The 21,828-nt window shown below is 51.9% G+C and overlaps 1 protein-coding gene across 8 annotated transcripts in view; it reads left to right on the top strand.

Annotated features, from left to right (window-relative positions):
- The window catches only part of LOC131275779 (uncharacterized), a 134,559-nt gene extending 123,523 nt beyond the window's left edge, over window positions 1–11,036 (top strand). The window contains exons 2-7 of one of the 8 annotated variants that reach the window (XM_071211690.1): window positions 3,058–6,216; window positions 6,542–6,652; window positions 8,652–8,794; window positions 9,409–9,468; window positions 10,279–10,400; window positions 10,679–11,036. In XM_071211690.1, the coding sequence (XP_071067791.1) occupies window positions 6,058–6,216; window positions 6,542–6,652; window positions 8,652–8,794; window positions 9,409–9,468; window positions 10,279–10,400; window positions 10,679–11,007 (924 nt within the window). In that variant the 5' untranslated portion in view covers window positions 3,058–6,057 and the 3' untranslated portion in view covers window positions 11,008–11,036. Of the gene's footprint in view, window positions 1–1,302; window positions 6,217–6,541; window positions 6,653–8,651; window positions 8,795–9,408; window positions 9,469–10,278; window positions 10,401–10,678 lie in introns of all 8 variants that reach the window. The other 7 variants (XM_071211686.1, XM_071211687.1, XM_071211689.1 and 4 more) reach the window with 7 other exon arrangements.
- The last annotated feature ends 10,792 nt before the right edge of the window (window positions 11,037–21,828 follow it).

The following is a 21,828-nucleotide window of genomic DNA, read 5'->3' as shown; positions in this document are numbered from 1 at the left end:
CTCAGTGAGAGCCAGGTCTGGCTAACCAGAGCAGGGAGAGAATTTATTGAAAGGACACGTACAAACTCACAGAACAGATGAGGAAAAGCGCAGAAATGGAGGCAGTTCAGAGGGTCCTGGGGGTAAGAATTTGGTACGTGACTGCAGTGATGGGGTAACGAGCTCCTCCCCGTTTCAGCCCTTTCTCCCATTTCCTCCTTCCTAAAATTCCATTTTCCTCAGAAATCTCCCTCGTTCACACGGGCTCAGGGGAAACGAGCCTCAGCCCAGCCCCAAAGGATGGGTGCCAATGGCCTTAAGCCCGTCACAGTGACCTGGCCCCTCACCCATCCTTGCTTAGGTTGGGCATGGCAGGCAATTGCGGTCAATGAGCCATGGTGGGAAGTCTACCGGGAACTTCCGGGAATGATTTCCCTGCTCTTTGAAAGAGAAAGAAGCTCTTTTCTTTCTGGTCTTGTTGAGGACAGTCTTGATGCTCGGAGCAGCAGTAGCCATCTTGAGTCAATGAGGCGCGCCAACTGGAGGGCAAAGCCCACGTCCCAGGACCTGCATCCTTGCTGGTGTTCTGAAGCTGATTTCCCCTAGCCTCCAAACTTCTGTCTGTGAGAAAATACGTTCCCTTAGTTTTAAAGCTTCTGTAAGTTGGGTTTCTGTTCCTTGCAGCTGAGAACAATGGACTGAAAGGCCAAATCCCATGCGTAAATCGTTGCTTTCAAAATGCTTGACATTCCCCGTGGCCCGTTGGCGGCTCTGATATTCTGAAAGTGTCCTCGCAGCCCTCCCTGCCCTCCGAGTAACGCAGAGGGGCTCACGCTCACCTCCATGCCCGTGAGGTCCGGCCTCCCCGGTCCTCATCTGCTCAGTAGAGGCGCCCTGGTGCCTGGAGGTGTACGTGGGGCTCACGCAGGAGAGCAGCCCGGAGGCCTCCTGCCAGCCGCTTCCTGTGCCAAGCGCAGTGACGTTCAGCCACTCTCCCTCTGAACGAGGCTCCTGTGCAAGTTCATGTCTCAAGATCGAATTGTCCTTCCCTGGTGATTGGCATCCTCCTGATTTCCCTTTCTTTCTACATATCCAATGTTTCTCCAATTAGCTGGTGCTACTTCTTTTTTGAACTTCCCCAGATATTTCTTACTACTTAAGTAAGCATTTCATCCCCCTTACCTAGGGCTTGATTTAACATGTTAACAACAGCTATTAGAAAGGCGGTTCTTTGCTTAATTTTTTAAAAGTTTAAAAGGTTATTATGGGGGAGCAGACTTAGCTCAATGGATAGAGCGTCTGCCTACCACGTGGGAGGTCCAGGGTTCAAAACCCGGGCCTCCTGTCCCTCGTGATGAGCTGGCCCTTGCGCAGTGCTGATGTGCACAAGGAGTGCCGTGCCACGCAGGGGTGTCCCCTGTAGGGGAGCCCCACGTGCAAGGAGCGTGCTCCGTAAGGAGACCACCCAGTGTGAAAGAAGGTTCAGCCTGGCCAGGAATGGGGCTGCACACACGGAGAGCTGACACAGCCAGATGATGCAGCAATAAGAGACATAGTTTCCCGGTGCCACTGACAAGAATAGAAGTGGACACGGAAGAACACACAGTGATTGGACAAAGAGAACGGACAATTGGGGTTGAGGGGGAGGGGAGAGAAATAAATAAAAAAAAGAGAGAAGATGACACTTCACAATTATGATTGTAAAAGTTTATTATGGTCAAAGAATTAAATACTGATAAGCGAATAAAAGCTAATAGAAGTTGTCTGTAATATGGCACTACTTGTAGATAAGCTGCTGTGGGCATTTTGGAGTAAATTATTCTTCTCACAAAGAATTTTGCAGGACGCCACTTTAGAGAACGTTCACAGGAGTGGTACCTCCACACCCCAGGAAAATCCTTTGTTGCAGGACTTAGCGTCTTTCATTTGCCAACGCGCATCGGATGTTGGTTTAAATAAAACGGGTTCTTCCGTATAGACTTAGGTTAGTGGGCTGCTGGGCACACCCGCCGCAGCCATGGGAACTGGACGATCCCTGGCCAAAGCGCAGTGGGGAAGGTAGAGCTGTGGAGCTGGGGCGTGGCGTGGTGGGAGAGGGGGTGTGGTGGACAGAATCACGGCCCTGCGAAGGCGTCCACTTCCTAGTCCCTGGGACCTGGGACCGTCACCCTGCCTGGCACAAGGGAGTCTGCAGGTTACATTAAAGATGGTGAGTCAAGGAGCTTCTCCTGGATTACCCGGGTGGGTCCTCGCCACAGGAGTCGTGAGAGGGAAGCAGGAGGAGAGTGAGGGGAGGAGCTGGGAGGTGGGACGCCGAGGGGGGCTGCGGCGCTGGAAGATGAGGAAGGGGCCACGAGTCCAGGCAGATGGGCGGCCTCTGGAAGATGGAAAGGGCAGCACGTGGATTCTCTTTCAGGACTTCCAAAGGGAAGGCAGCCCTGCCAGCCCATTTTGCAATTCTGATCTCTAGAGCACTAAGATAACCCACAGGTGTATTTTTTTTTTTAACAATTATTTATTTTTATTTATTTCTCTCCCCTTCCCCCCCCACCAGTTGTCTGCTCTCTGTGTCCATTCGCTGTGTGTTCTTCAGTGCCCGCTTGTGTCAGCAGCACCCAGAATCTGTGTCTGGTTTTGCTGCGTCATCTTGCTGTGTCAGCTCTCCGTGCGGGCGGCGCCATTCCTGGGCAGGCTGCGCTTTCTTTCGCGCTGGGCGACTCCTACGGGTGCACTCCTTGAGCGTGGGGCTCCCCTATGCGGGGGACACAAATCACTCAGAAACCAGCAATGGCTTCTCCGCGCTGGGCATCTGTTCACCAGCTGACGTCAGATCACCCATTTTGGATGGTTATGGCTGACATACCCAGAAGCCTATCTGCCACAAGTCAGAGGCGGGACAATCTCAGAGGGAATGTTTTCTGTGGAAGTGGCTGCCAGTCAGGGCGCACACTGGCCTTAAGAGCTGACCTTCACTTTCTGAAGTTGCCTTCCTGAATGTTCTAGTAGTATCTCTCCACTACTCCTTAAGTGCCTTTGTTTCATGTGGGTCCTGCTGTGATCTGCACTACATTTGCATAGTTGACAAAGGTGACAGGTACATGAGTATCTGGGGCAGTGGGGGGTCATGTCCCCTTGGCCCTGGGTGCATCCTTTCTGGATACCCACCTCTCGTGAATGACTACTAAGAGCAGGGGCCTGCTTTGTGCCTTAGTTTCTTCCGTTACATTTTGAATTGTTGCTTGTATCTCTCACTCCAGTTATTTTCAGAAGGTAGCATTTGTTCCAAAGTGGGGAAGGAGGGAGCCAAGTACCTATTTGGAGGGAGAGCATTCCCGTCGGCATGAGTCACAACTTTCAATAGGAGAATGCCTGCTGTTTGCAAGGAAGGAGAGGGAGGCCCCTGGGCAGCAACAGCAGGAGGGAGGGGGAGATGGCAGAGGCGACAGGGCGGAGTTCATCGTGACTCTAATGCCTTAGGTCTTTCCTCTAAACATGATGGTGTGTGATCACACATCATGTGGCACGTCACAGCCAGAGACCGCAGCACTCCAATCTTAGAGGAAGGTTAAAACATAACTCAGCCAAACTGGAAATATCAGCATTAATTCAGGACCCATTTTCAAAGGGTGGCACATGGCAAGATTTAAGCTTCCCTCCTCCTGCATATCATCAGCTGTTATGGGTTGAAATCTGTCCCCACAAAGATATGTTGAAGTCCTAATGCTGGTTTACCAGAATGTGGAGTATTTGGAAATAGAGTCATTGCAGATGAAAGTAAATGAATTAAGATGAGTATAGACTGGCGTGGGTTCAGTCCTGAGTGGAAGAAAAAGAACAGGCGCCTACAGTGTGGGTGAGCAAGGCAAGTGTTGGGGCAGAGCCCCTGGGCACTGACTATGCCTGGCAAAGGGGGCCCACTCCATGGACTGTCCTCTGTCCCTTGTGGGGCCCGTGTGGGTGCCCAGCTTTCAGCATGACCCGTGTGTCCCGTGCAGTGCCTTCCGCATTTACCTGTTAGGTTAGCCCCATGCCAGTGTACCCCTAGCACAGCACCCCCACCCATACCCAGGCAGGGGAGCCTGACTGTCCTCCTTGAGCACCCCTAAACCAGTCCAGGCCCAAATGCCTGTGCGCAGTTAGAAAAATTAGGCATAGTCTAGAAGACTTGGAATCAACTGACCGCCTCAGCGGGGCTCAGCCATTCCCGTGGGGTGTGCTTTGGAAGTGAGAGTCCCTAATCCTGTGGAACCCCTACCTGCTCCTGCCCACGTGAAGCGATTTTCTTCTGAAAATCCTAAATTTCATTCACAAGTACAAATACATACGTGCACACACAGGAAGTAACCAGTGGGGACGATGAAGGGGGAGGCAGGGCAGGAGCTGGCATCAGAGAGGTGAGAAGGGGACAGAGGTAGGAGGTTGAGACAGCTCTGCCTGGGGCAGTACCATCATTCTCCTGACAACATGCCCACTGCCCACAGCACAGGGCGGCGGAGATGCCAGGTTGATGGGCAGGGAGATGCCTGATATTCCCAGGGATCTGCTGGGCCTGGTCAGCTCCAGGACAACCAGAAGAGGACAGCTGGTGTCCTGCCTGCCCCACCATGGGCACCTGTACCTAGGATGAGCCTCTGTGTGGATGGAGGCTGTGATGGTTAGGCTAATGTATGCACTCAGCCAGGTGATTGTGCCCAGTTGTTTGGTCAAATGAGCACTGCGTTAATTGTACTACAGGGACATTTATGGCCTTTAGTCATGAGTGACTTTACTGCATGGATAGCTGATTACATCAACACCAATCAGGGGGATTGCTGTCAGCAGTGAGTGAAGCTTTTACCACTCGGTTGAATGACTTAAAAGGGGAAGTGATTTCAGCATTCAGAGAGAATTTCCCAGCTCATCTTTGGACAGCCAGTGTCCCCAGGAAATTCCTCAAGGACCTTCATTGGACTTTCATGAGAACCCCTGGTTGCAACCTGCCTGTGGAACCTCGACATGTGTATCCACACAGTCAGTTAAAAGACTCCTATAAAACCTCTTACTATCGACAGACAGCTGCTGTTGATTCTGTTTCCCTAGAGAAACCTGCCTGTTACAGGGGCTGTTGGAGAGGAGGCCTCAGTTTCCTCCTCTATAAATCAGAATACTTAGAGTAGGGGACCCCAAGAACTATGCTTGGCTGTGGTTCTCCATCAATGAAGTGCAGTGCCCTGAGACCCTGGAAAATACTTTCCACATGCTGGGGTCCTTCTAAGCAGATACAGGCTTGAAGGCTCGGGGCTGTGTGGACCTGGGGTGCACAAAGCAGGAAACGGCACCAGACCACAAGGCCGGGATCTTGGGAAAGACAAATTCTGTGGGAGCGATCGATAGGATACAATATAGAATGAGAAACTTTGGAGGATTTTATACCCAAGTGATGCCAAATTCTGATATTCACTGAATTTCAAAACTCTCCTGCTGTGGACTTAGAAACGAGGACAAAGTAATAACTGACTTTCCATGGTCATAAACCCTGAACTCTGCCCTGATCTGAGTTATGACCCAGGCTGCTTCCCCCCTTCTTGTGCATCTCCCTTGTCTCCCTTCTGGAAGTGGCTGCACGTGACACCAGCCCTCGGGGTTCTTGGCATCAGCTCCCCTTCACCTGCGGCCTTCCCTGGGAAAGAGGAGCTAGCTTGGGCTTCTTGTGGAGGAGGGGAGACCAGGGGACCCTGAGGGTCACGCTGACTTATCCAGGGTCACAGAACTGGCAGGAGGAGTGGGTGTGAGCCCAGCTCCTTCCCCCCAGATGGTTCCTGATGCCCCCAGGCCTCCGCAGTGCAGCCTGGATGCTGTGCTGGTGACATTGAGCACATTTGGGAAAGGACATGGGAGAAGATGGTGAGCAGTCAGCAGCCCACAGAGGCCCTTGAGGAGTTGTTATCCAGGAAAGAGGCCCAGGGAAGGGGACACAGGAAGTGACCTCACCTCCTTGAAGCTGGAGCCCAGCAGAACTTGGAACCTGGTAACCAGGCACCCACATTCTAGAGACAGCCGCTAGCTGCTCACTCGGGCAGAGAAACTCGAGGGAGCAACATGTTCTCCTGCTGCCTCCGAGCTTCCCGAGACTCCCGCGCCAGGAGTCCCTGTCGTGAGAGGCTTCTCAGATGCTGTCGGCGTTGGCTCACCCCACAGTATCGACGGCTCACCCCGCAGCCTCGCCGGCTGTGGCCGTTTCCTAGGAGGAGCCATGAGGTAAGCCGTGGGGCTGGGCAGGAGATGAGGCCAGGCCTAGCCTGTGGCCTGCCTGGGCAGCCTCAGATCGTCCACTCTGGCCTGGTGTGTGCAGGGGAGGATCATGAGTGAGGACGTCCCTGGGCAGGAGCAGGGGGTTGGGGGAGGAGGCCAGGTGGCTTGTCATGTTCACTTCCAGGCCACGGCAACCAGGGCATGATGGGGGACATAGGTTGGCATCCCTCTGCCCAAATGTTGATCCTGACCCATGGAGCTGTCCCTTGCCATTGACTGTAAGGCTGGGCCCTGCTGCCGCCAGGCCTGGTTGACAGACCTGTCTTTGCAGGTTTCTACCCACGAGACCAGAACAGAAAAGGACATGGAGGTCATCGACCTCTCGCCCCAGACCTGGGAGTCTGGGCATCATGCCACCAACATTGACCAGAGCAGGCTGGAGGTGAGATGGGAGCAGACAGTCCCCACACCCAAGGCTCTAGGCAGTCACGGGGGCTCCAGGACACAGAAGCTGCCTGAGCTGCACACCAGGTGCCCTCCTGGGAACTCCTGCTGTTGGTGCTCAGTCCCAGCAGAGGCGTCCAGGCCCCAGCCCCAGCCACGACGCCCACCACCCAGCCCCAGCCCTGACCAGGCGCAGTGTTTGACAGAATAGCAGAAAAGAGACTTTGTCATGATTCCCCTTCACGTTCTTTCATGGTGGTCTTTGCTTTTGTTTTGTGTTTGTTTGTTTACTCTACCTGCCATCAGGTGCTTCCCAATGCCAGGAGTCCCACCTGAGGTCAGCTAGATTGTCCCTCCACACCATCTCTGTCCTTACTCATCATCAGGTTTCCTGGGTTGTTTTTACATAGAAAGGGTGAGGGGATGAGACTGTGATCCATGTTTCTCAGCATCCTGCCGTCTCACAGAGCTCACCACTAGCACCCTCCAGGTCAGGTGACAGGGCTGCGTCACTTCATAGGATAGGACAGGGACAGGGGTCAGCCTCTTCCTCCCTCGGGCCTTGGTGGGAATCCTTCCTCTTGCCATTTCAACAGGATTGAAGGGAACATCCCTGAATATCCTAATGTTTCCAGCTCGCCCAGAATAGACGCCTGGGAATGGGATAGCCTGGGCAAAGGTTACGCATGTATAAAGTTTAAATGGCTGGGGCCAGAATACTTGAAGGAGTTAAAGACCAAAATCCAGGCTGCTTCCCTGCCATCTGACAACCTTGTGTGTGACAAGGTTTGAAACTCTTGTCTGGGATATGAAGTCGTATGTGCAATTTCTCCAGTGAAAAGGGGATCTACCATGAACATTTCAAGGCCATATAGAATTTCTCTTCACTGCATCATCACCTCTTATCCTTGGTCAAGCCAGGGTCTTTTTTTCCCATTCAGAAATTTCCAGGTGTTTACCCATATGCAGAATGAGGGATCACCATAGAATGAGCTGGTAGTTGCTAAGGGCAGGGAGAGGGAAGAAGAGATGTGATGTGGGAGGGTTTTTGGGACTTGGAGTAGTCACATGTGATACTGCAGGGACAGATGCTGGACATTATATATCCTGCCATAACCCATTGAACGGACTGGCGGAGAGTGTAAACCACAATGTAAACTGATCCACGTGGTGCAGCAGTGCTCAAAAATGTATCCAACTGAAAGCAGGAAGAGTGCATCCAGTATCCATGTGGAATCTAAGCCCCGACTTGACATAGATGTGCAATGGACACAACCAATCCAATGTCCACAGAGAAAATGTGGCATTGATGTGGGAAGGGTGGCCATGGTGGCTGCTGGGTACGGGGAATGGGAGGAAGAGATGAGATGGGGAGGCGTTTTTGGGACATGGAGTTGTCCTGGGTGGTGCTTCACGGACAACTATGGGACATTGTAGATCCCCCCAGGGCCCACTGGATGGAACGTGGGAGAGTGTGGGCTATGATGTGGACCATTGACTATGGGGTGCAGCGATGCTCAGAGATGTACTTACCAGGTGCAATGGATGTGTCATGATGATGGGAGAGAGTGTTGCTGTGGGGGGAGTGGTGGGTGGGGGCGGTGGGGTTGAATGAGACCTCATTTTTTTTTAATGTAATATTTTTTTAAAAAAGAAAAGAAAAAAAAATGTATCCATCAAATGCAATGGCTGTGCCACAATGATGAAAGAGGTTGTTGGCGTGGGAAGAGTGGGTTAAGGGGGGTATGGGTTATAGGAGAACCTCTTATATTTTTTTAATGTAACATTTTTAAAAAATAAACAGATCATAGAAAAAAACTCTCTAAAAGCAAAAGGAAGAAGAGAAGGCTTCCTGCTTTGTAATCGAATGCACGCACCCAGGGTGGGACTCCCTGAGACCTTGAGGTTTCCTGGTCTGACCTCCATCCCAACCCTCCTGGTAGACAGAGAAACTCTGACTGCGTGTTCCTATTTTGTCCGTGACGCCTGCATGCCAGTGGGAAAATCAGCCTCCAGAGACCATGGAGGAGACCAGCCCAGAACTGATGTTGCCCAGGGAGAGAAGGCAGGAGGAGCGTGGCCAGCTTCTGGGGAAATTTGGACGTTTCCCCTGCAGGCCGCAGGCCTTGTCTGTCACCAGGTGAGCACCCTGCCCCCCAGGCCCTACTCCACCAGACTTTAGCATGTTTCTTGGGGTGTCACTTCAACGCCCTGAACCTCAAGTGGCTCACCGGGAGACTAGGGCTTGAGAGGACAGAGCTAACAGGGTTATTGTGTGGAATAAATGAGATATGCCATGAGAAGTGCTGACACGGTGCTAACCAGTGCAATGTGCTGCTGGAGGACTGGAGATTTGGAGACATCTTCTCACTTTTCCTCCCTCATGGGGAAGCACAGGACTCAGCCCTCACAGACGCTTTGTCCGTGAACTGTCGTATGTTCTTTCTGTCAAGATGTTGGAGATGTCATCCACTGTCAAGATCTGAAGTCTAGTCAGAACAGATTTTGCAGCGGGCTGGGAGGAGTGCTCCATGCCCACTCTGACTTCTAGGAAGGTGCTGGTGGGACTCAACAAAATATACCCAGGTGTCTTTGTGTGCAGGTCTATTTCTGTATTTAGCCTAGTTGCAGGAATAAAGAAGAAAAATCTCTGGCTATCGGGCTTCCATTCCACTCAGAAAATCAGACAGTGACTCTAGACCTCATGAGCAGGAAGGGTTCAGAGGGAAATGACATCCTCATGTCACCCCGTAGGTGTGAAAGAAACTTCTGTGTCTTGGACGGGGAAAGAAGAGACTTGACACAAGTGAAAATGTGAGTGGACACTAGGTTACAAAGAAAAGGTTCCTCAAGCTTCATTGGAATGAAAACGGTGGGGTGTGGGTAGTGGTGGGAGTGGCACTTCAGGTCACTAGGCCCCCATATCTAATGTGTCCCACCTTCCCTGCCTCACCCCATCATGGTTCAACTTGCCCCCATTCCTGAATTAACCCAGGATACCTGGTCCCAGAACAGGAGACGTGGGGAGCAACCTGTTCCCCATTGGGCTGCGTCATCAGTCAAGGATACTCCCCTACAGGCAGGGGTGGCTCGGCTGTGCCCGTGCCTCCAGGAGGACAGTGTAGGGGGTGAGAGCCTCACACGCACACAGGGAATGACGCACCCGCACTTGCATGAGCCTCAGCTTGAGGGGCAGTGAGGGCCCTGGGAAGTCTCCGTAGAAGGTCGACAAGCCACCAGGTCTTTAGGGAGCGCCTACTCGTGAATGCTCAGCACACTGAGCAGAGGAGACGCAGGCCATCTCTACCCAGCTGGAACCAAGATTCCTGCGGTTCATGTAGGGAGAGAGGCAGATAGGTGTCAAGGACACCTGAAGAAGGAGAGACTTGTGAAGATGATGGGGCACGAACACCCAGTGGTTTAATCTTTTCTCAAGTCCCCTCTCTGTTAACATTCGTGCACTGAAAGGACAACGAGGGAGGGAATGGGCTGTGGGGTGGGGATAAGAGGGCAGGCAGGGACTGTCACAGGAGCTGTCCACCCACACATACAGGAGTGCTTTTGAAAGGGACAGTGTTGAAAAAGGCCCGACTTCTGATCTGCTGCCCACCATTATCTCTGCAGTGAAATATCCTGCTTCCGGGGCGCCTGGCTGGAACGCTGCACAGCAGATACCTTTCCCATCGCGGTCTCTACCATCCTCAGCGCTGTGGTTTGCAGAATAGACGTGAACATCGTGGGATCAGGTTGGCAGTGCCAGGCCCAAATTTCACACGTGCAGCTTGAGACTGTGTATCAGGGTCATTGCTTGTGAGGGTGATTGAGGACCTGGGGGGCACCTGGGCAGGAGGCTTCAGGGCTTCTGAGGGGAAAGAAGAACCTCAGAAGAGTCACCTAGTCGTCCTCTGTAAGGGAGAGTTTCCTCTGGGGGTGGGGGCCTTTCCCTCTGAAAGGCTTGGGGACAGTTTGTGCCATTCGGCACCCGGCATGGCAGTCATGATGCTGAATCCTGCTTCTCTTCCAGCTCCAAGGTCAGGTCCAGCGGCCACAGCCTGGCCCGCTCTCCCTCCTGCTCATTCCGCTTCTGAGATGTTTGAAGGAAAAACCGCAGGGGCACATGTGAGGCTGGGCTCAGTGCCCGCACCGGCTCCATCGTCACCCGGCACAGAACGGTCACCTGAGGAGGTCGCGCCTGCCCAGGCAGCACAGGAGGCTGAAGCTCCACTTCTCCAGTGTGGGCCCGAGGGAGGACAGGAGGCTTCTCTTCCTTCCCTCGAGACTGCCTCCGGGGTTTTTCTCTTAACTTTTTTGATTGTGTATTTATTTTATGGATATTTTTATTTCCTAGTTTAAGTTTATATATTAAATATTTGTTATCATTACTCCTTTGTAGTGTGTTCATCAGTGTCTTAGGCAGATTTACTGCTGCTCCGACATCCATCACTGTCTTTGAGAAAGTCTCTTTACGCCAAGCATGAACCCCTCCCTACCTGGCAGCCACATTCCTTTCTTACATCCTTCAGACCACGGGAGCCACGGATACACTGCTGCTGTGTCACTGTTTCCTGGGCTCTGGCATGAGCAGGTGGACAATCTCAGCTCCTGGCCCAGAGTCAGGCTTGACCAGGGAAACGTTATCCACTTTTGACATACAGGTGCGGCGCAGCTCAGGCATGTTAAGGGACTTGCCCAAATTGCCCCCCCTGAAACATCAGGCAGCAAGGGCAGAACCCAGAACAGGACTCACAGCAGAGCAGGGGTCTGAAGTCTGAGTCAACCATTTTGTGCCTCGATCCTCTGTTCCTCTGCCCCTGCCAGTGTCTCAGCCCCACATACCTTCTCGAGTTCTGGCCACTTCTATCCAGGAGATGCTTTTGGCTTGTTCTACAGGATATGGTTAGAACCGAATGCATGGAGAAGGGCAGCCTTGTGGCCTATTGGAAATTGTCCACATGATCCACCACACTGTGTGGGGCACTTGTCATCCATGAAAATGGAGGGACAGGTGGGGAGAGGTCTTGGAAATTCTGAGAATGACAGAGGAGAATACCCTGTATTTCAAGGCATTCACTGGGAATGAGCATCTCAGAAAAGGATGCTGGAGGGAGGCTGTAAGAGGAGTGTGGAAGGATATAGGGAATTGCTCAGGACTCAAAAGGAAACTGGGATTGCCATGCCTGAGCAAGGTGAAACCATGGCCTTATGAGAGCTTCTAGAATTCTAATTGAGTATATACTCACCTCCTCTTGACATTTTAAGGCATCTTCCTCCCCATATTCAGTTTCATCAAAATACATTTTTCTCTAGAAATGAATTTTATTCTTCATTTAATTGGAGAAGTTACGTGTCCTGCACACTTTCACTTTGGCCTAGAATGAAAGGAAGCTCAAAGATACATTTTCTCTGTTCTTGCTAAAAAGTTCCTACATTTCTTGGAATATTTATTTTATCTTCATTTCTTTTAAGAATTCCCAACCTATTTTTTAGTTTACTTGACCATTCGTTTCTAGAGGTGTTTAAAGTTTTAGGGGCTTGAACTTTATAGTAAGGGATGAAGATGGGGCACTTGGCGCCGAGCAGTGATTCTGAGTCCCACCCTTGAGCTGGATTCTATTGCCCAAAGCTGGGGGGACTTGAGGGCTGAGATTACTGCTCATCTACAAAACGGGGAAAAGCAGTGGACCAGGAAGGGCTCTCTGACAACAAGAATTGCCTCTGCACTCCACACAAGCCATGGGGATTGCATCTTGCTATGGCCATCTCTACCCGTTATACCAGCTGGAATGTGGGAGGGTGGTGGGGGTGAGTGGGAGGGGGCCAGGGGTTCCCTGCTCCTTGCCTTCTGGCCCTAAGCTACCTGCCGGCACCCAGAGGTGGTGGGTGGTTGGAGGGACAGGAAAAGCTGCAGCAACTCCAGGAAAACACCTGCTCAGGGACCATCTGTTTCAAACTGCTCTAGGTAGGAAGGAATCCCAGATCCTGGGCCCTCCTACATACATCCGCATGTGCTAGGTCTGCCTGGTCCATTTCAATGGACTCTAACCACAAACCTGCTGATGAGCCGGGCATTTCGTGGTGCTTGTGGGGTCAAAGAATGCAAAGTTTGGGGTGTGTAGCAGTTTAATATTGGTCATGAATTCCAAAAAGAGATATTTCATTTTATTTGTGAACCGGTCTTTTCCTCTGGGCATATAATATTATACTGGACTCCGTTTCCCTTTCACTTGAATTAATAATGATTAGGCTTTGATGGGGCCACATAGGCAGGTTGCTGTGTCCCCAACCACCAAGGGGGTGAGGACTCAGAAAAAAGCACTGTGGAGAAGGCAGTTTGGAGTTGTTGAACTGTAGCCTGAGAAAGTAAGTGCACAGGAGAAGAGCACAGGGGAATGCAGACAGCTCTGTAGACACCGCAGAGGCCCTGGGGAAAGAGATGAGCCTAATAGCCTGTGGTTGCAGCTGACACTGAAGAGAAATGAGCCCTTGGGAGAGACGCGAGCCTTATGCAGCTGACAACTTAGATTGAAAGGAGCTGAGACCACAGCGCCTAAGGAGAAGGAAGACTGGCCCTTGTAGGCGCCGCCCACTCTCTGCTCCAACACGTGGCCAGTGATTCTGAGCAGAAAGTGTCCCTTATGGAACTTTGAGTTCAGATTAAGGTAATGAGATGTGTAGGGAGTAGGGTCACAATAGCTGAGTAAAATAACTAGAGAGAAAGATAAAAGCAACAATTCAAAATGTAAGGGAAGAAATTAAGGCACAGATAACTTCATCTCAGTGTTATTGGTAATAGTGAAAAATTTCAAATAAGTATCGCCCAATAAGGGAATGGCAAAATAACCAATGGTATAATATAATGGAAAAAATGCAGCTATTAAATGATCCTTGTGATCATCATAATGCAAATAAATTGGCATAAAACCTGCTTATCATTGTGAGAAGTGAAAATTCAGTGAGTCCTTTATATAGTTTTTCCATTAAAAACTTTATTGGAGTATATCACTCACACATAAACATACATAAGCCATAAGTGTATAGTGATAGTTGTGAACTTACAAAACAAACACACATAGCATCGTACAGGTCTCTCATAACTCACCTGCCACCAATAGCTTGCATTGTTGTTAAACATTTTTCACTAATGAGTAAAGAACAATGTCAATATATTTCTACTAAAGAACAGTATGTTCCCCCAACCCACCCTATTATTATTATCTTTATATCATTTATACATGAACATACATAAACAGTAAGTGTAGAGTAAACTTATGGACTCACAAAGCAAACATGCCTAATACTATACAGGGACCCCTTCATCAGCCCCCACCGACACCTCGCAGTGTGCTGAGACACTTGCTATAGATTATGAAGGAATATTGTCAAAATCTTACTAGTAATTATAGTCCTTATCTCACATTTGGTGTATTTTCCCCCCACCCTGTTAGTATTTTTTAATATTTTTTATGACAGAAGTTGTAAACTTATAAAACCATCATGCACGTGTGCAGAATTCCCAAACGACATACATCTATTAACACACTGCACTGTGGTGGAACATTCACTACAGGTAAAATAATATCATCAGATTGTTACCACGTCCACAGTGTGTGGCACAGATTCTCCGCACTGCCCCATTATCAACACAATACATCTTTGGCATAGATGCAAACATATTACATTAACACTGCTAACCACACTCCAGAGGTCACTCCAGTTGTATTTTCCCATGCTTTGCCCCATTCCCACCATCCTGCAGTAGTGGTGTGCATTTGCTCTAGTTCACAAAGGACACTTTTGCATCTGTACCATCTACCACAATTCTCATCCGCTTTGGAGTTTACTGTGCTATTCACTTCCTAGATTATTCTCTAGCATTTTTTCAATTGGCATTTATATCCCTAGACTACCATTTTCAGCCACATCCCCATTTATAAACTAGCTGTCACTCACTATTTGTTACCATCCAGTCTATACATCTCCACACTTTTACATTAAGGCTAGTGAAAACTTCTTTATACATTAAACATGAGTAGTCCATCTCAGTCCTCCTCTTATCTCTGTAAGAATCCACCACCTATCACAGGGCTTGAAGGTATTTTCCAACAATTCTTTCTAGAAGCTTTATGGTTCTTGCTTTGATGTTCATGTTTTTGATCCATTTTGAGTTAGCTTTTAGATAAGGTGTGTCATAGGGGCCCTCCTTCCTTCTTTTGGCTATGGATATCCAGTTCTTTTAGCACCATTTGTGGAATGGACAGTTCTGCCCGAGCTGTGTGAGTTTGACAGGCTATAATACACGTCTGGGACAACTTCCTGGCTATGTGACCCTGGGCAAGTGACTTGACTTCTCTGGGCCTCTGCTACCTTGGAGAGGTAATGGGGCACCTGTGTCACAGGTGTCGTGAGGACGAGCTGTGTGATCCCATGTAAAGCCGTGTGCACAGCGCCAGGCTCGTGGTGAGTGCGAAATCCACCTGAGCGCGTGTGGTTATTGCGGCTGCTGCCGTGACTGGAGGGAGAGGGCTGAGGGCACTGGCCAGGCCCCGTGTGGGTGGTGGGTGCAGGACGAGCCTGGCCGTCTCAGGAGGCGGGATAAGGGTGGAAATAAGGAATCCAGACGAAACAAGTAAAGAAGTGGCGAGGAGAATTGCCAGCCCCTGAGAACCTCCTGAGAGTTGGGGGGAGGCGCCAGGGTCCCCATCCTGGGGGGAGCACCCTTCTCCTTAGAGGGGAATGGAGAGGGGTCCCAGGAAGGCAGGAGGCTCAGGGACACCCAGGCGTCCAGCCAGAAGTGGCCGAGGCAGCGTTCCCTCCTCCTCCGTCCGGAGCCCCCGGGGCCTCCGAGACTGGGGGTCCTCCACCTCGAGCCTCGGGGATCCCTTCCCCACTCGCCAGCCCCCCCGGGGGCTCAGGGCTGGCCCCCGCCTCATCCAGCCGACGCGCCCTGAACGCCTTCCTCCCCCAGCACCGAGTCCCCGCGTCCCCGCTGCCACCGGGTGGATGGAGCAACGCCAGCGGGCGGGCGAGCATCTTCCAGCGCCTGCCAACCGCCATTCATCCACGTCCCCTCACGTTCCTCCCGCACGCGCCGCCTCGTCATTTCGCAGCGGACACCGTGACCCTGCCTTTGAACTTGTCATGCTGCGGCGCAGAACCCGTCACCCTGAGAGCACAGCACGGCTCACCTCCCCCTCACCTTTGTCCCAGAAGCCGGGCCTGGTGCTCAGACTGAAACTGAAATAGCAGCGATGGTGCTGGCTTCCAGCGCCTTCCAGTGACTGCTTTGCACGCAGAGCTTCCAGGCAGGGGCCGCTCCTCCCCGTTTCCTAGGGGAGGGAAACGAGGCCGGGGGGGGCTGGGGACTTGCCTGTAAGTGCAGGAGCCCGGCCATCCTGGGATGGTGCAGCTATGGAGATAGGCGAGGTCACGCAGGACTCCTGGTCTCCTTTGGGAATTCTTCCCGTGAAAAGCCTCTGCTTTGCAGTGGGCATGTTTGCTTGCCAAAAGCCTTTTCTTTGTGCAGCTCTGCCACCCAACCCCGTAGAAACTATGCCACGTGCCTGAGGGACTCAGCCTTCTCCCTTCCAGGTTCCACACTGTGGCTAAAGCCCGACGGTCACAGAGCACCCCAAGCCATTGTTAACGGTTCAGGGATAGCACAGGACCCAAGCCAGGCCCATCAGAATCGGTCCTGAAATTTGTCCTGGTGAGCCTAGAGCCCCTGGCGGCCTTCTTGTCACCACAAGGAGAAAATGTGCCTGGGAATAAAGTCCGGCAGAGGTAAGGGGAGGCGACAGATGGAGAGAAAGAGAAAGCAAGCCCTGGATCCAACCACACCTGAAACCCTCGGGCCACCCAGCTGACGTGAAACAATAAATTCTTTTTTCATTTCTGCAAAAGCTAGATTGGATTGGATTATTTATTTATCACTTGCAGCTGAGCACAGCCCTGGCTGTTGCAAGGTCTAGAACTTCAATCACGTTTAGTTAGACATTTAACAAATCACTTTGTGGGGGAAAAAATTATGAAGGAAAAGTGGGAAATCCTGTTTGAAGTGGTCAGTTCATTAATTCATCAAACAAATCCTTCCGTGGTAGACACTGTGTGCAGGCACGGTGCTCTCCCCAGGGGACACAGAAGCCCAAACAGGAAGATCCCTGCCCTCCCGGAGCGCGTGAGCTGGTGAAGGTGCCCGCCTCGTCGAGGATTTGCACATTTGAAGTTGAGCTTGCCTTAGGCCTATAATTATCAGAACAGTATGACAAAAAAAGAAAATGAACAATGAAACAAAAATTAACAACAGCTGCCTGAGCTCTGAGCCAGAGGCGGGCGCCTCGTGGCCTCCGGTCAGATGCAGCCCCCGCAGGACAGAGGCCTGGGCCCCGGGGCTCCCCCTGCAGAGGCAGGGCCCGAGGAGGGGACTTTAACGGAAAATGGGACACCACGGGCGACACGGGACTGGGGGTCAGACCCTCCCACCCCGCCCCCCGGCCGTGTGGACCAGGGCGGGTTGCGTCCCTCTCCTCTGGAAGCCTCAGTGTCCTTTTCTGGAAAATGGGGACAAGGAATCCTTCCCAGGGTCTCGAGAGGATGCGCGTCGATAGGGAATGATGGGAGTTCATCTTATCAGAGCTTCGTCTCCTCACGGGGGTGGGAGGAGGGAATTTCAGGAAGGCCGTGAAGGTGAAATGTCCTTGTCTGAAAAGCTCATCCGGCTCTTACGAGTCTCACAGACCTAAACGGCCAAGGAGCAAGGAGGAGGGGCCCTTTCCACGAGGGCAGGGGCGGGCGAGGGCCGTGGGGCAGAGGGCCTGGCCGCAGCGCCGCTCCGTGGGAGCGTGTCCCTGCCTCGCCCCAGCCCCTTTCCTCAAGGGAGGCCAGAAGGCCAGGTTTCGATAGGATCTCTTCTAATTTGTTAATGTGTCCAACTAATTAAAAAAAAAAAAAAAGCAAGCATCAGCCTACCCTACACGCCCACCAGGATGCTACGCTCAAAAGGAGAAGCAAAGGTTTTCTGGTGGATGTGTGGGAGTGCTGTATATTATATATATACATTGCTGTGGTCTAGGACTCCTGTGAAGAAAAGCTGAATAATTGGGGGGGGGGGGGGAAAAAGAAAAAGATAGGATGTGGAATTTTTTCAAGTCAACATTCTTTATCTAAGTTCTTTATCTAACTTTATCCAAGTTCTTTATCTATCCTTTAAACTCATCGCTATATGCCATTCCCTAGTAAGGGACCATGACATTATATTGGGCTTCAAATTTCGGGGAGTTCTGGATCACAGAGTGTTTCAACAATGGCAATGGAGGGATACTGGTATGGGATACCAATGACAGGTGATATATGACTGACAGGGAGCTGTACAGAACATATGTCCAGGGTGCATGGTAATGTTTGGATATACTCATAGTGGCAACAATTAAAAACCACAGTAGGGGGGGGTACTGGGTTCCTGGCCAGTGGTGCTCTGTCGTGGTCCCTAGGGGAGCAGCGACAGTCTCCCAGGTACAGTGGTGGGGACCGGGAGGGAGTGAGGGTTCAACAGTGAGCCCCTGATACTAATGACTATGCTTGTGAGCTGATAAACCCAAAATAATAACAAGGCCTAGAGCAACTTTGTGCCTGGGAATTTCCTTCTGTCAGCCTTCATGTTACTCAAATGTGGCCAGTCTCGAAGCCAAACTCAGCATGTAAATGCAATGCCTTCCCCCCAGCGTGGGACATGACACCCGGGGATGAGCCTCCCTGGCAACGAGGGACCACTATCAACTACCAACTGATGATGCAACTGGAAAATGACCTTATACGGAAGGTTCAATGCGGATCAGCAGAATATCCATGTCTACATAAAATACCATGACTTTAAAATGCTGTTTGACCTAAAGTAAGGGGGAAATGGAAAGGAGAAATGAGTTTATATGGCTACGAGTTTCTAAAAAAGAGTCTGGAGGCTGGCAGAAGGTTTGCCCTCATGCACAACTGAGCAGAGTCAGAGAGACAGATAAAGCAGATACAACCCCCAGATATTGGTTCCTTTGAGGGCTAAAGAGACCCATGGGAGTTATGGTCATGGCCGATGGGGTTAACTACCAGGGCAGATGGCCCCTCTTTGGAAATGGTGTTTATGTGTGATGAATCTGGACTCAGATGGGATCTCCCTTCATAAGACTTTCATGCTAATGTGCTGGAGGTGCAGTTAATGTTGGGGTTTAAGATATATTTAGGGGATTTGAATCTCTGGACTGACAATGTGATAGCCAGATCCTGAGCCTCAACAGACTCCAGCACCTACAATCTGATTTATTGGACTTACCACACTCAGCTAAGATGGAGATGAAGAAGGACAACCACCACACCATGGAGCCTAGAGTGATTACAACTGAAAATGGGAGGATTGCATCCAGCATCCAGGTGGAATCTGAGCCTCCTCTTGACATAAAGGTGCAATGGACACAACCAATCCAGTGTCCACATAGAAGAGGTGGCATTGGAGTGGGAAAAGTGGACAGAATGGACAAAGGGTATGGGGAAAGGCAGGAAGAGATGAGAGGTGGAGGCGTCTTCGGGACATGGAGCTGCCCTGGATGGTGCTTCAGAGGTAATCACCGGACATTGTAAATCCTCACAGGGCCTACATGATGGAATAGAGGAGAGTATGGGCCATGATGTGAACCAATGTATATGAGGTGCAGAGGTGCCCAAAGATGTACTTACCAAATCCAATGGATGTGTCATGATGATGGGAACGAGTGTTGTTGGGGGGGGGGGAGAGGGGGGGTGGGGGGGTGGGGTTGAATGGGACCTCACATATATATTTTTAATGTAATATTATTACAAAGTCAATAAAAAATAAAAAAATTAAAAAAAAAAAAAAAAGAAACAATTACACGGAAGCAAAGAAAGGCCCTTTTCGTCATTTGTAGCCCCAGTCGAGAAGGAAATAGACCAGGGGAGCCTGGGTTCAGGCCAGCGCCAGGGCCCTGCGGCCCGGGCTGTGGAAGTTTCCAGAATCTCGTGTATGCATGGCCGGTGGGGCTGTACCTCTGTGGCATGAAGGGAGGAAAGGGATGGAAGCTTTGTGAGCCTCAGAACAACGGCCGTGGTCCTGGCGGGCCTCTTGTCCTGTGGAACCTCTGCCCGGAGCATCTGAAGGAAAAAACCCCTTGACGGGCAGCCCAGGATGGAGGGCCTGGAAAAGGCGCCGAGAGGAAGTGTGGGCTTTTCTGGGGGCAGGGTAGGGGCCCTCAGAGTCCGACGGGGTCTGTGGAGAGAAGGCAGGGGGTTGGGAGAAACGAGTCAAGGCCATGAAAATCCTGTGTGGCCTGAGAAGTCAAAAAGACAAAGGCAAGACAGCCTTCCCGCTGGCCCTGCATCCTGGCGCGCTGTGACTGGTTACCACTCCTTCAGTCATCAAACGCCGGCTGAGGGCCTACTCTGCGCCAGCACCGTGCCCGGTGCTGAGAGACAGGCTCGGCCTGCCCTCGTGGAGAGACCCACGACGGGCCCGTCAGCACCATGTCACGAGGGGACACTCTCGGGGAAATCAAGGCAGACTGGGAAGCCATGGCGAGTCAAGGATGGTATTCAGACGGGGGCTCAGGTCTGGCCTCTCAGGGGGTGATGCTTCCCCTGAGACACGTTTGGGACAGTAGAACTGCACAGTTATCATCAGCTGAGGGCCAAGGGCCCGGAGTGACAGGGACAGGTGGCTGGGGCCAAGGGAGGGCAGGAGTGAGTGGAGGTTGGTGGGGTCAGGCGGGGCCCCGGGGCCAGGCCGGGCAGGACGTCGACTTCCCTCCGAGGGAGGTAGGAGCCGTGGAGAGCTCTGGGCAGAGGCGGCCCTGACCGACCAAGGTCCTAACAGGACCTCCCTGGCCCAAGGTGGAGGGTGGGTGTGGGAGCGGGGCAAGGAAAAAGGAAGCCAGAAAAGCCACGAGGAGGCGACTGCAGCAGGCCAGGTGGGAGGTGGCAGTGGCTGGTGGTGGTGGCGGGAGAGGAGGGGACAAGTGCTCGGTGTATTCTCTCCGTTGCACAATGAGCCTGCTGACCAGGACGTTGTACAAATCCTTTACCTGCCATGTACACATTCTACATAGACAGATTCCAATAGCACACACATATTATATATGCATATTAGATTTGACATACGTTTAGATTCTATATATACGTATTCTACATATACATTTTATGCATATACACATCCTACATTTATATAGATTCTTCTCGTATATTCTACACACATACATATTCTACATAGATGTAAATTCTATACATAGATAATAGATTGCGACGGCTTGCTCGGTCGGTAGAGGTGGGGTCTGGCTGCGGACGAGGGGTCGGTCCAGCTCTGGACGAGGGGTCGGTCCCGCTTGGGACGAGGGGTCGGTCCCACTTGGGACGAGGGGTCGGTCCGGCAGCAGACGAGGGATCGGTCTCACAGGGGTTGCGCGGTTCGGCTGACGGGGTCGCCCGGCAAAGCCGGCGACGAAGGGGTCGCCCGGAGAAGCAGGCGATGAACTGGGGACAAGGGAGGCCAGGCCCTTGTCGGGGGCTCTCAGGACTGGAGGGCGCACGGCAGAAGAACTACCGCGGAGACAAGGTAAACATGCAAGTCCACTTTATTGAGGGAGAGGCAACAGTTTTATAGGGGCTGGGGAAGGCTGATTGGTCGAAGCCACGCCCTGTTCTGATTGGTTGCCGGCGAAAGGTCAGTGGGCAGTACCGGACGGGGGAGGGGTGGTGGTTAGGGATTGGCTGTTGCTGTTGCTGTTGCTGGGGGAAGGGGCAGGGTTTAGGGATTGGTGGCTGCTGTTGCTGGGGTGGAGGGCAGGCTTGAGTTTCCCGCCCATGCCTGGCTATTGCTGCTGTGGGGGGAGGGGAAAAGGGTAGACTGGATTTCTCCGCCCATGCCTGGCTGTTGCTGCTGTCGGGGGAGGGGAAAAGGGCAGACTGGAATTTTCCGCCCTGCGCCTGCGCAGGGAGAAAGAAGGCATCGTGTGGCGCTATCCGGGAGGAGGGGCGGCCGCGGAAGCATGGCTGCTGAGAAGGGGAGACCCGAGGGCACTCTGCGCCCATGCCGAGCTCCCTTCAGGGGTGGCGGTGAGTTCGACCAGCCACCCTATTATGGGGGCAGCGGCTTGGCCTACCGCGGCCGCTCCCCCGCCAGGCCAG

The sequence above is a fragment of the Dasypus novemcinctus genome, chromosome 24, assembly GCF_030445035.2.
Source record: "Dasypus novemcinctus isolate mDasNov1 chromosome 24, mDasNov1.1.hap2, whole genome shotgun sequence".
NCBI classification, from domain to species: Eukaryota; Metazoa; Chordata; class Mammalia; order Cingulata; family Dasypodidae; genus Dasypus; species Dasypus novemcinctus.
This window is presented reverse-complemented; position numbering and strand designations above follow the sequence as displayed.